We start from the raw sequence: 13,716 nt of genomic DNA on the forward strand, positions 1-13,716 counted from the left end.
TATTTATTTATGTACAACTTAATAGTACAACAAAATATACACATGTATATAAACAAATTGAAAAAGCTTTGAAAAGTAATGCTTGTTTACAACAATGTTAGTTTTAATTTAATACGTATATATATGATGACTCAGAACTATGGCTATGCTTTTCATCTAGAAATTCGATTATATTTTGATTTTTATTGTTTCAGTTCAAATCTTCTTCGTCAAAATTACTGAGCAGAAGAGATTCGAATAAATAACAAAATCTTTTGTATAGCTAACGATTAAACATCGATTGAATTTCAAGTAAAGTCTGTACAATTTTAATTACTTGGTAAAATATTAATTAATAAAATAAATTTAGTTAATTAATTTATAGAAAAAAAGATTTCCAATTTAACCCAAGAATTGATACATCTCAGGAAATGATGACATCTTGAAAAGTTTGTATTCTGTGTATCATGTACGTAAAAACATGATAAGATAAATAATGCATATAACTTTTAAATAGTAATATAATAACGGTACCTTTTACTATGAGATACAAATGTTAATGTATCTCTGTTGTTCAATATAAAACAAACGTGTAGTCATTTTTATTTTGCAAATAATCAGTTTCCAAACCCGTTCAATTCCTCAAAAGTAATTATCCTTAGTTACACACACTCTATAAAATATTTAAAGATTCTACAAATATCTTGAATTTAAATTACGATAACCATTTCAACTAATTTTGACAAAGAAATAAGTAACAAGTACGTAGCTATAATACTTAATCTTTGAAGCATAGCTTATCTAAATCGATTATAACAATTATGGAGGATATAAACATACAATACATTTGTTAATACACGCAAATATATACTTTTTCGATTTTTGCCTAAAACGTAAAGGATCACAAGCTATTTTGGATACGCCATGACTAACGCGTAAATGCATAAGTATTTAAATGCCTAAAAACGCGCATTATTGTCTACAGTTGATTGTACCTAAGAAAAAAAAAATGCGCTATTACGAACAAATTATCAAGTAGTACTTGATTTTGTTTTCGAAATCGCACTACGGTACTTTGATCGCCTTGTTGTCTTTTCCGTCGTACTACCCATCGTCGATTTTCGCGTCGTGCTATTCGCTTCTGTTCCCCTGAATACAAAACTAGGTTTTTTCATTAGCGTAGGCCGCTTCGACATTTGTCGTCTTCTTGTGATACTTTTTGATATGGACGCTTCCGATGTGCCGTTTATCGGCAATCTTTCCGTCGTACCGCTCGCTCGCGATTTCTTTGATGAATTACTTAATATTGAACCACTCAATGCTGTTTCACTCTTGATCGATTCTGTCGTATTCTTAATCGTTTTAATTAATGTCGGAGATCTTTCTGTCGTGCTGTTCGTCGGAAAACTCTCGATCGTCATCATCAATTTCTGCGGTTCCTCCATCCAGCTGCTCTTCGTGATGGCATTCAATTTCAAAGTTTCAACCGTACTGCTCGCTACCGGTTTTGGAGTAATCATAATCGATTCAATATTAGTAGTCGACTGCGGTTGCACGATTTTGATAGTAGTTTCCGGTCGAGGTGTTGAAACGCTCGTAGATTCCGTTCGTTCGCATTTATCCCCCTTGTCCGAAGTCAAACATCTTGAATTTCGAGTGGTCGCGTCTGGAGGGTTGTGACGTTTATCATTTCGTCGATTGTTGAACCTCATTGTTTCGATCATGCTTGGCGTAGGAGCACTAAACAATTGCTGTTTTGTGACGGTCTCGTAGTGATTACTGCTCGCAATCTTCGCCAAATTAGCGACCGCCTTTTGCAAATCCATGTCCTCGGACGTGAACATTAGCGGCTGCCATTTCTCGCGATTGCTGTCGGAGACGATCTCCTCGCTCTTCTGGAAATTCGATTCGCTCTTCTCTCGTTTCACTTTTCCCCATGTCACCTGCTCGATTGGGAGCAGTTCACCGTTCTGGGTAGTGTATTCCAATACTTTATCAGCATGACTCTTCGAGACTTGTCGAGAGTCAGTAAGATAAGCTGGAGGATTGATTACATGAAGTGCATCCTGAGAACTTGAACCAGTTTGGTCGTATTGCGACTCGTGAGAAGTCGCATAAGAGCTTGGCAGTGATGGAACGTTGGTCGGTTTCTCGTGAGAACCAGTATAGGTAGTAGGGGTACTGAAAAGATCGTTCTGCTTGAAGTAAGAAGTGGGACTCGGGGCGTTGTTGAACTCGTTTTGATTTTGATAAGAGATCGGATAAGAGCTTGGGGCGTTGCTAAACTCGTTTTGTTTCTGATAAGTGGTCGAGTAAGGATGCGGAATGGTGTAAGACTGATCGTAGAATCCCGGAGCTGCGTTAACATCGCTATACTGCTCGTACAAGCTCGAATAATGACTGGGGGAGGTGTGGCTATCGCTAGGTACTTTATACGTATTCTCGTAAGAGCTGAAATCAGTGTGTTCCATTGCCGACAGCGGATACAACGGGGCGATCTGTCGAAGGGGCAAACGATGTGTAGTCAACTGGTGCCAGGGTTTCATAGAATCTTGTTCATTTTCCGTTGTATTTTTAATCGTCTCCGTTACATGCTTCACGGTGTCATCTCCTGATTGATATTGATAGTACAAGTGATTCTTATCGCTTTCCGCTCCGCTCGCTGCTTCGACTTCAACGGGCCCAGGCGATACATTTTCCTTATTGATGTCCTTGAAATTCTTTGAAGGACGTTTCGGGTTAACTACAGGTTTAGATTGCGATCCTCGATTTTTATCAGAAATATGACTAGTGTTTCGAGACAATTGAATCGAATGATGACGATTAGAGGAACTCGTGAATATTGGGTCACTTGATTCAACAGGGTGTTTCTTCAAAAGCGTGACAGAGGGATCGATGAAAGGTAAATATGGTAAGAAAGATTCGTGCTCCCGATATTCCTCGTCGATCACAGGAGCCGGTATTTCTGTTACGAAGCGCACCTTAACGTGACTCGAATCGATCGGTTCCAACAGACGTAGATAAATCTTGCGCTTGGACCCCGGCATCTTGATAGGTCCGACGACCGGACCCAGTTCCTTCTTAGGCGGGTCCAATAATTGTTGCAATATGTCTGCGATGGAATCGAAAATAGTCTTCTTTGTGGTAACGCGAAACACGGGCTTAATATAAATTGGTCCTTTGTCCTCTTCGGGAATTGATTCATGAATGATCTCGTGAATATCATTATCGTCCACCTCATATGTTGATCCGGTAATCGAACGGGCTTTTAAACGTTTTATTAAACGTTTCGAACGATCGCGGGGTTGATATTGTTGTTTTTTAGACCGGGATTCATGGACCTTACTCTGAAAGGACTTCTGGATAGTTTGAATTTGTCCCGGAGATCGAGGATTTCGCAACATAGGAAATACATCGGAACGAATTCCAAAATTAGGATTTAATTCTTTCCTAGTCGTAGCATTATCGAGGCTCGATTCTTGTTGCGATCTTGTTTTCCTTAGCCTGGAAAATAACATATAAAAATATATATAGAGAGGAAAGCCCTATAAGATAGGCGCCTAAATAATATGAGATAGTAGCGTTTCTATTAAACTAATAAACGCTATCTAATAGTTCCACCATGAATTTATTGCTCTTGGATTGAAAACTATTTAGTAGAAAATTCATTATTAGATCATGCCTGTAGTCATTGTATAAAACAAGATTTTAGAATTTGGATATCTTCAAGTTTCATTGAGATGAGCCTTTAATAAACTAAAAATAAACACGCGCGCGCGCGTGTATTACTTATATATAGTAAAATAAGAGATTGAAAATTTGAAAGAACAAATTATTGCAAATAAAATATTACTCAATGACAAATACAATATTTTTAATTTATTAAATATTTCTAAAATTTTATTAAATGCTGTACATTTATTATTAAATCTAACAGTTATAAATTTATAATAAAAATTATAATAAAGAATTATGATGAAAAAAGAAATAAACACTTTTATTCAAAAAAACTTTTTTATATGTATAACAAAAGAGACGGTGTCATTATCGGAAATCTACTTACCTATTCAAATATTGGATTTCATCACTGGATACAGTTGATGATAAGTACGCACAGACCTATGCATAAGGCATATACGTATGTATATATACATATATATATATATAGTATAAAACATATTTCTAATTTGTATTATATAATTATATTATATATATATATATATATATATATAATTATAAATTATATTGTTTATCGTAACTAATAATTCAAAAAGTCTTTTGCATTTACTTATTTCTTTTAGCAAATTTTTTAATACAATTAATATTCAAATTGATCAATATTAGTATTGCGATTACTTTACGTTTAAAAGATACAGAAATCTTAGTGATTTTATAAAGACATAATTTTGTCAATACAAGTATATCACTAATTAATTATCCAACTGAAACGATCAAAGATATTGAACTGAAATTACTACTATTTTTTAATTGTCCTTATTCACACATCCTTGTGTTCACTATTATCAGACGAAGCATTATTGACGAAATCAGATGATATTAGCAGAAGATCCGTGTCGATTTGACAATAATCTCAGTAAATTCGCGCGATAGTCACGTTGATTGTAATTCCGTAATTCACTTTTCTCACTGCGAAGGCAATCATTTACTTCTTCACTCACCGTAATGAGACACGTGATCCTCATATCGTCGCTCGCACGAAATCTTGCTTACCTCACCGATCTACTGCGAAGACGACTGTTAGGCTGTAGTGTTAGCTACCTCTTTTAAAGGTTCTCTCGTAGCTATTAGAGCGGGGTCTGTACCGAAGCTTGATAATGCATCTTAGTGTATAATCCCCAACATACAGCATACACGCCATTATGCCGCTCGCGAGAGCCGGGCGAGTAACGGGAGCAATTTGTTTTCTATATTTCCTTATTGTTACTAGAGATATATATCACATATAGTTTCTAAATTACAATCTGATCTCTATGACTAGTAGACAAACGTGTTTATTGTGATACAGTATAAACTAAGAGTATAAAGTAAGATTTCTCGTATTTACTTTCGTTCTTAAGAAATCATTCTTTGTTTTCAGTTTTCTTTAGATTGCATTTATGTCGAAAACATCTAAAAATTCTTTGTTTTACTTTTATATATTTTTCTTGATATTTTATTTCCATCCTTTATATCTGCACACTGAAAAAAAAGATTGGTTAAATATGACATAGCATTTTTAATTGGCCAATTTTTGATTGCATTAGCCTGTCGAAATCTTATTACTGACATTGCGGATAAACTAATACAATCAAAAATTGGTTGTTGCAGCTAATTAAAAATGCTATGTTATATTTTATCATCTAATTTGCTGCAGCAGCTAATCTTTTCTTTCAGTGGGGTCTCAAATTTTAACGGTTAAATTGCGGTATGTATTCCATAATTAAAAATAAGGCTACAAGTGAAGAAAAAATTTATATGACCACAAGTCTTAACTAAGACCAAAATTTATTTATTTAAAAAAAGCTTCATGAAAAAAATTACAACAAAAATCTACACTGAAAGAAAAAATTGGTTGCTGCAACAATTTAGATAATAAAATATAACGTAACATTTTTTATCGGCTGCAATCAGTTTTTGGTTGTAGCAGCAAATGTTTAATTGCCATTAGCCTATCGAAATCATATACTGACATTGCGAATAGGCTGACAACTAAAAATTTGCTGCTACAACCAAAAACTAGTTGCCGATTAAAAATGCTATTAATAACTAATGATAGTACTATTAATAACAAGAATAAATTTCTTTTGTTTGCACTATATTTTTGTCATAATTTTCTAAAATTAATAATAATTCTATAAATCTATATACAACATTTATCTTTATTTTTATTCGTAGAATATTTTGGTTATTAAAATCTGAAGCATTTTGTACAACATATAAATAATTGTCAATAAATTACATCGCTTGCTTCTAAAGTTCAAGAATTAACAATTTAAAAAATTCTTTGGAAATATTTGGAAATTTAATAACTTACCAATAAATTCTTGCTTGAAAGAATACGGACTCTTTAATAATTGCAGAGATGAAAACTTATAGATACATTTAACGTAAACATACATTTCTTAACTTCGGCATTTCTTTTGCGATGTTTTTGCATCGCTGATCCTGGTGACTGTATATGGAAACATATCGTGCCAATATGTAATGAAGATATATCTTTGCTTGTTGAAATCTTTTAAATTAACGCGTAAAATAGTCGTAACAAAAGCCATTGACTTAACGAAAGTAAATTCATTTACACACTATTTTAATTGCGTGAGTTTGTGAGTTTACCATCTCCAGCGTGAAGCGCCAAGTTTCTATCATCTAAACTTGGAAAGTTGTTTGTTCAATTGTCAGATTAACTGTGAGTCGCATCAGATTTCAATCCTCGATGTCGATAGCAAATGTATGTTATTGCTACTCAATTAAGTAGAAATCCATTTAATTAATTGGTATACAAGTAGAAGCAATTCTGATATATTCCATATATATAGAATCTCGATCTTTCGAATAATTATTCTCGCGAGAATGGCCGCGAACGGAAAAGGCGTGGTAACAGTGTAGATTACAGAGCATGATTGAAAAAAACACGTGGATTAATGCAAGAAGAGTCGACATTCTGTGCGAAACAGTTAATAATATCTAATCTGGCAGCAAATCAGTTCCCTTGGATACGATAAACCAGTCTTCTATCAAGAGCAACGCGTATGAACGATCTTACTTGTTCGTATAATCAAGTAACTATGTCTTGATAAATTTTTATAATAGTTCCTCTTGATAAAATCAATACCTTTAGATGCAAGTAGTATGTACTAACTTATTGTTAGTACATACTTTCTCACTTCTATATGTGTATGTGTGGGTAATTTATATATTATATACACACACATATATATATAAAATACATTACATTATATATTATGTATTATATGTATATTTATATATATGTATATATACGCATTTATATATGATATCTTAAAATCACAAAATACTTTTTGAATTAGAATATAGTTTAAATTTGAAATTGATCTTTTCTTTTAAATAAAATAGACATTTTACTTTATTGTAATTTTCTAATTTTCAATATATAACTTGACGATTTTTAAAATTTTAAATTTCCATTAAAATAAGATCTAATAATTGACATTAAAAATATAAATAATAATAATTATGTTTACTGGTTTTTCTAAGATCTTTGAAGAAATCTTAATTTCGATCGTTGATTTATTGCAATATTATTACTTTCTTATGCAATATTAAAAAGATTTATAAAATAATCGTCATACATTCAGAACATATAGTTATGTACATATAAAGTTTAAACATATGAATAAACTATATTTGTTTATTCCTTCTTACATGTAGAATCAATTTAGAATTAAGGAAATTCTAAACAGTAATTATTATCTAATCTAAAATGATTTATGATAGAAAATTTATCAAACATAACTTGATCAATTCAACATTTACCACTTTACTAACATGAAAAAGAGATAATTTAACTGAGTGAATGCGTCGTTCATTAATCATATCGTCGCGAGTTAATTTGCACGTATTTTATTGGCGTTGCTTGAGCAGGAATTGAGTTTACACTCTATTTTTTAACAAAATTAATAAGAATGAAGGATTTTTAATTGAAAAACACAGATGATTCAAAGCTAATGTTTTATTCAACTCTCTGGCTAAGGCAATATTTATCGCAATAAAATTATTTAGATTTAGATTCTCTTTAATATTTTATTATTAATATTTTTATAAAGATACTTATTAGCATAAAAGATTATTAAATTGCTTCTTAATTTAATAAGTGATATTGCTTACTATTCTGATTCTTTTATGAATACATTAATATACTTTTATGAATACAAGACCGAAAAAAATTTCAGCGCGCAGTTTTTCAGCGGAATCAGATATGTACATAAATTCACATAAATATTTAAATACCAAAATCCGCTTTAATCGAATGTAGCATTTTTCTTATTTAATTATATTTAATTAGTTATATTTTATTTTCTCTCATAAATTTGTTCGAAAAAAAGTCAACTGTATAAATAATTGTTAAATTATTAAAATATTTATTGTAAATTCCATTTAATCTAAAGCAAATGATATATATTAAAAATGAATACATATTAAATTTCCTTATGCATAAACACTTTCAGTTTGCACGCTTGACTGAACAAAATGATGCGAATGCTTTAACCACTAATTATCAGACATTCATGCACTCTTAATCTTCATATTTTAAGATTTCAACGATAACCGCAATGAAAGCGTTGGTTATCCGACAGTGCTTCTTTTATTCTTTTTTTTAACTGTTTATGATAAGTTTAACTGAAGTTAAAGCGGCGTTTTCCGTCGAAACGAAATCCATATGCGGCACTATTTGGCGCATCAACCAATGCAGGATTCCGGTATTGATGGAAGGATCCATGAAGATGGGGCGGTCTCACGGCGTTTTGCTCCTCGTCTTGCGTACCTTTCAGGTAAAATGCCTCGAACTGACCTTCCGGTAAGAGAATATCCTTTAGGGACTTGTCATCTGGATCATATGCCGATGTGAGGATGATTAACGTGATGAAAAAGCAAAATACCTGCAATAATGCTATCTTTATCAATTGCTATCAAGAATCCCAACGTGAAATTGATGGATAAATCGCTTGTAAAGTTAAATTGAAGAAAATTTACAGAGATGCAATTTGTAAAACCACAAATATCAAATCTTCAAAATTAAAAATTAACAGAAAAGTTAAAGACTTAATTTCATGAAATAAAAATTGGTCAAATCAAAGGACTAATGCTGTGAAAAAATAACTGCTTGCATGGATCTCTTTCTCGTAATAATTTCCAGGTCAATAAATATCTGTTCAAAATTAAAAATGAGCAAACTTTCAGCAATAATTTGATTGAATTAAAAATTGAAGATATTTTAAACAATAAATTCTTTATGCAGTGTTTTAAGATGCTTATTAGCACTATTGTTAAACCGATCTATTTAATTTGTAATATTACTATTGCAGTCCCAATTTATAATTGCATCTCCAATGGTAATCGGCGCGTAGTTTATGCAGTTTACGCAGAACTGAAAAGGACATTATTTAAAATTTATATAGAAATATTAATAGACCCAGATCCTGCCTCGACCATATTTAACGATTTTCTGTTTATTTGAGTTTATTTACATAAACGGTCTAGTTTAATTTATTATTATTTAAACATATTTTAATTTAAACACAACCCCTTACGTTTCCTGAAATAACGATATAATCCGACAGTATAATCGATAGAGTAACAATTTACACCTTTCTTTTTACAACGTGTGTAATGAATCTTTTTTACGATTACTGTAATAAATGAAACTGTCGTGATGCTAGGTGATAATTTTCGATTAATACTAAAACACTTATACGTACCAATAAAATGTTTCGATCATTCCATATCATTATCAATTTCCGTTCCATTTTCCTGACCGTATCTCTCGCGCGATCAAGATACTAAAATGACAAATAATGTTAATGTGACATACAACGATAAGTCTTGTCAGCATAACTCTCTCGACTATTTGATGAAACTGGGAAAGTGATAAATCCGATCTCTCTTACCAAATTAATCGCACACTATGCCACTGTGCAAATTAGCAGTTTGTAATTGTAATTTATTAGTTATAAAAAAATCATATTTGTTCGTCTATACATACATTCGCGTTTAAAGATAATGACCACGAATACGCAATGATATAATTCAATGCTACGTGCACAACATGAGCACAACATTACCTCGATTCGCATGAGATAAATCTAGTCTAGACTAAAATACATCCTGTGTATAATATAACAATGATTCATCCTATATAATAAATATTTATTTGTGATACGTAATATAATAATAGACTTTGTAAGCAAAATATAAAATCGAAAAATACAAAAGGATATTTAATTAAAATAATAAATCTAATAAAAGTGAAGAGATAGATAGAGAGAGAAAGAGAGAGAGAGAGAGAGAAAGAGAAAAAGATTCAATTTCTTAAATCGAAAAAAAATATTGGAGATAACGATAGAAAAATTCGAAACAGTTTGACCATTCACAATCTATAATTTTAATGAGACAGATATTTCAAAACTACCAGCTATTCTTTTCATAAGATTCTTTAGTTAATTCGGAGTTGAACTTTTCTTAGCGAAAACATCAAGATAACAATCATTTTCGATCTATAAGCAATTGTAAGAAAGGATGGCTTTCCGCGAACTAAACTCCAAGAAACCAAGTAAATAATAACGTTTATACACTCTTCGATTAATCTCAAATGCAATTTTCTTCGATGGAACTTTAATCTGAGACTTCATATATTGACAAAGGTATATGACGCAGAAGATCGAAAAAGTGCAATGAATGATGATCTTTCGTCGACATTCTATGGGAAAACCGACTTCAAGTTCAGCGAATCTATTGTTAGAAAGAAAATCACTCAAAACAATTTTTGGAGCACTCTCACATTAACAATATCGTGAAATGCGTCATTTTGAACGCGGATCTCCAGCACAGTACATCCGATCTGAAATCATTTTTTTACGGTTGCTCTCCATTCTCCGTTACGTATGTGCACGTACCTTGACCGTTTACCTATTGCGAAACAGGCCGTTAACGAAATGTAATGCCTTTCTCAGTTGCGCGGCTATTGTTCTAGGTAATCGTTGCAAACACGCGAAAGCAATACAAAAATGTGAAAATAATTCTAAGGCATATCCGTGAAAGTATCAAGGAGCACTCTTGATGTAAAACAAAAATAAAATCAAAATTTGTTTTTTTTTTTATATTCTTATAGTAAAACATCTAAGAATATGTTCTTGAGATATTATTTCGAAATTTGAAAAATTGACGAAGTTATAAGCGATTTAGCAGTAAATGTTCGATCGTTCAACGCGCTCAGGTAGATCCATACACACACAGAGAGAGAAAGAGAGAAAGAGAGAGAGAGAGAGAGAGAGAGAGAGAGAGCAGAAATTTATTTGTTCGTAGAACTTCAAGCATCCAAAGAAACAGAATCTGTTATATACAATAAAAAAGATTTATTTTATGGACTAGAAATAGTAGATTAATCAAAAATTAATTTTGAGTACACAAAAATTATGTAACTCTTAATTATTCATATTTTTAAGATGTTTCTCTCTTAAACTTAATTAATTTCTCTTTACGGCAAATTAAGTTAATCATATAAAAAGCGATTATATCAAACAAAGATAATTCACTTGGATCGACCATCTTCTGTTAGAAATATTTTAAATTATTTTGTCTCCAAACTCAAAAAAAATTTTGTTTAAGAAAGAAACTATACTTTGGCAAATAAAAAATAATGTTCTCAATGCGGATTAATCGCACAATTTAATATTTTTCAATCGACACAAAATTCGTATCTTTCTTTAGAACATTTAATTGTACGTTCTAATTGTGTATCGTAATTGCATATCTAATTATATATTTTAATTACATTAATGACATCGAAGCTCGAAACAGATCACGAGAAAGAAAAATCGTTTCTCATCACTTTCCTTCGAATACGAGATGAAAAATTATTATTCCACGAAGAGAGCCGCCAAATCTCGATTGCTTTCGCATATATTAGATAGAATTTAATATTTATATATACCGCTAATTACATCAGATCATATATCTGCGCTTCGCGAGATATCGCGAGATATCGGTAAGTAAATAGCCGTAAAATGGCGATTATACAGTGTCCAATTAGGAATCACGAGATGATCCGCGGAGCACGAAAGCGAAAGCGTTTAAGCAAGGCGTGACGAAACGAAGCGCACAGTTTCGTCAAACTATTCACAAATTAAACGAAAATGATGCACACAGATCAATCGCACTTTTTAGAAATATTTAAAATCATCCTTTTATTCTCTGAAACAAAATCTTTTTTCAAGGTAAAAAATACATTCCACTTCAATAAATAAAAAAAAATGCATACAATGCATGAGTTAATCGTACTTTATTAGAAATATTAAATTATTCTTTTATTCTCTAAACGCTAAAAAAGTTTTTGTTCAAGATAAAAATCTTATCAAGATAGATATCTTATTTTAACTAAATAAAAAAAATGTGAAAAATTATTGTCAGTCAGAAGAATTAATTTCGCGGATTATTTGATCATGCTATTCTCTCTACATTGTAAAAAAGAGTAGAACTACTTAATAATATGTGTAAAAATTATACAATTTATAATGGAAATTAAAACATGTGCAAGTATATAAAATTGTGCACTTTTACAAAAATTAATATACTTTTCACTTTCTAGATTCTTTCGTTATAGTTTAATATAAAATCGTAACACATTGCGCAAATGTTTGGAAAAATGTATTAAGGAATAACATGTACGATCTAATTGTAAAACAATGAGACATGGTATTCACTGATAAAATATCGTTTCAAACATACATATGTTGCTATTTAACACAGAGTTCTATGTTGGATGTACCTACACGTTTCCAAAAATAATGCGGTCGTTACCCGCAAATGCTGAAAATTTAATATCATAGAAAGTGTGAAGAAACGCATTATATCTACACTGTTATCATTATACATTAACTTAATTATATATTTACTTAATATATATGTAATGATAACAATGTAGACGTACGTGCACATACATGCACACATGTACAAAATTTCTAAAATATTTCAAATAATATAATAATATAGAAAAATTTTCTATAAGAAGGAATTAATATGAAATTCCTAATTGTATACATATTTATTTATAAATTTGAAACAAATAAATATATACATCATATATACTTATTTATAGATTCGAAATAAATTCCTTTCTTATAAAATATATCTTTTTATATTGTTATCTGAAAGTTTTACAAATTGTGCATCATAAATATTATGCAAATTTGATATTATACAATTTTATGTACTTAAAATATTGTATAATTTTGACAATGTCAGGAAAGTAGTAGAAGAAGAGAGCATACATATGTGTGCATATATATAAAAGCAAATAAAATGATAAAACACATTACATATATATGTATCTAAATGTATTGTGCATAAAATTGTAAATCTACAAATTGTGGACCTATTCTATCTCAAGTTCTCCATTACAAGTTATCCAAAATAAATTCTCAAAACAGAATTTCTAGAAAATCGTATGCGCGAGGAGCTTCTGAAAGACTTACCGAGATATCGCCACGGAAAAGTGAAAGCCAGTGAACGACGACGGTGGCAGTGGCGCTCGTGACAGATACAGATTTCGATCGACGGCCTTGTCATGCCCGTCCGCGCGTCCGTCGAGATGGAAACCATCGCCACCGCGTATCCCCCATCTACAAAAACGGAAGTCGATGAAAGTGGAAAACGGGATCCGAGCGTGCCGCGCGCGCGCACACGTTCGTTTTTTGCCGCGCTATCGGCAGCCGGCCAATCGGATAGCAACGCGCGCTTCGGATCCGTCATGAACGCCCGTATCTCTACCGAGTAGATAAATCGTCTTTTTTTTTGCTCGATATCACTTTTTAGGTACACTTTGCTTTTGCAGCGCACCTTTTTGCCGTCACGTCGCGTCGGTTCGTCTTGAGGTGAATCAAAAGTAATTCAATGTGAACTAATTCAATACTTACGTAGAAATTTCACCACCACTATCGAGTAGTATTCCGTTTTTGTCGAAAAAAAAAATTATTGTCAGGGAAA

The 13,716-nt window shown here is 31.7% G+C and overlaps 2 protein-coding genes across 2 annotated transcripts; both read right to left on the bottom strand.

The window, feature by feature from the left end:
• LOC147910523 (uncharacterized) lies at nucleotides 1–4,739 on the bottom strand. Its single transcript, XM_087403452.1, has 3 exons — nucleotides 4,659–4,739; nucleotides 4,043–4,098; nucleotides 1–3,483 (listed from the first exon to the last, which is right to left on the bottom strand). The coding sequence occupies exons 1-3, from the start codon at nucleotides 4,680–4,682 to the stop codon at nucleotides 1,011–1,013; spliced, it is 2,553 nt and encodes an 850-aa protein (XP_087259578.1). The 5' UTR covers nucleotides 4,683–4,739; the 3' UTR covers nucleotides 1–1,010.
• A 3,334-nt stretch (nucleotides 4,740–8,073) lies between these two features.
• On the bottom strand, nucleotides 8,074–13,350 carry LOC105151820 (uncharacterized). Its single transcript, XM_011065753.2, has 3 exons — nucleotides 13,206–13,350; nucleotides 9,435–9,515; nucleotides 8,074–8,615 (listed from the first exon to the last, which is right to left on the bottom strand). Exons 2-3 carry the CDS (start codon nucleotides 9,480–9,482, stop codon nucleotides 8,352–8,354), a joined length of 312 nt encoding a protein of 103 aa, XP_011064055.1. The 5' UTR covers nucleotides 9,483–9,515; nucleotides 13,206–13,350; the 3' UTR covers nucleotides 8,074–8,351.
• Between the last annotated feature and the right edge of the window lie 366 nt (nucleotides 13,351–13,716).

Source organism: Acromyrmex echinatior, chromosome 2 (assembly GCF_024713525.1).
Source record: "Acromyrmex echinatior isolate Ae372 chromosome 2, ASM2471352v2, whole genome shotgun sequence".
Taxonomy (NCBI): domain Eukaryota; kingdom Metazoa; phylum Arthropoda; class Insecta; order Hymenoptera; family Formicidae; genus Acromyrmex; species Acromyrmex echinatior.

What these genes read in the sequence shown, in the direction of transcription:
- LOC147910523 (XM_087403452.1), bottom strand. Translation starts at nt 4,682, where the DNA reads ATGAGGATCACGTGTCTCATTACG. An exon ending in GGATCACGTGTCTCATTACG is followed by an intron (nt 4,099 to 4,658) that starts GTGAGTGAAGAA and finishes CCTTATGCATAG; the next exon opens with GTCTGTGCGTACTTATCATC. An exon ending in GAAATCCAATATTTGAATAG is followed by an intron (nt 3,484 to 4,042) that starts GTAAGTAGATTT and finishes GTTATTTTCCAG; the next exon opens with GCTAAGGAAAACAAGATCGC.
- LOC105151820 (XM_011065753.2), bottom strand. Translation starts at nt 9,482, where the DNA reads ATGGAACGGAAATTGATAATGATATGGAATGATCGAAACATTTTATTG. An exon ending in ATGATCGAAACATTTTATTG is followed by an intron (nt 8,616 to 9,434) that starts GTACGTATAAGT and finishes GCATTATTGCAG; the next exon opens with GTATTTTGCTTTTTCATCAC.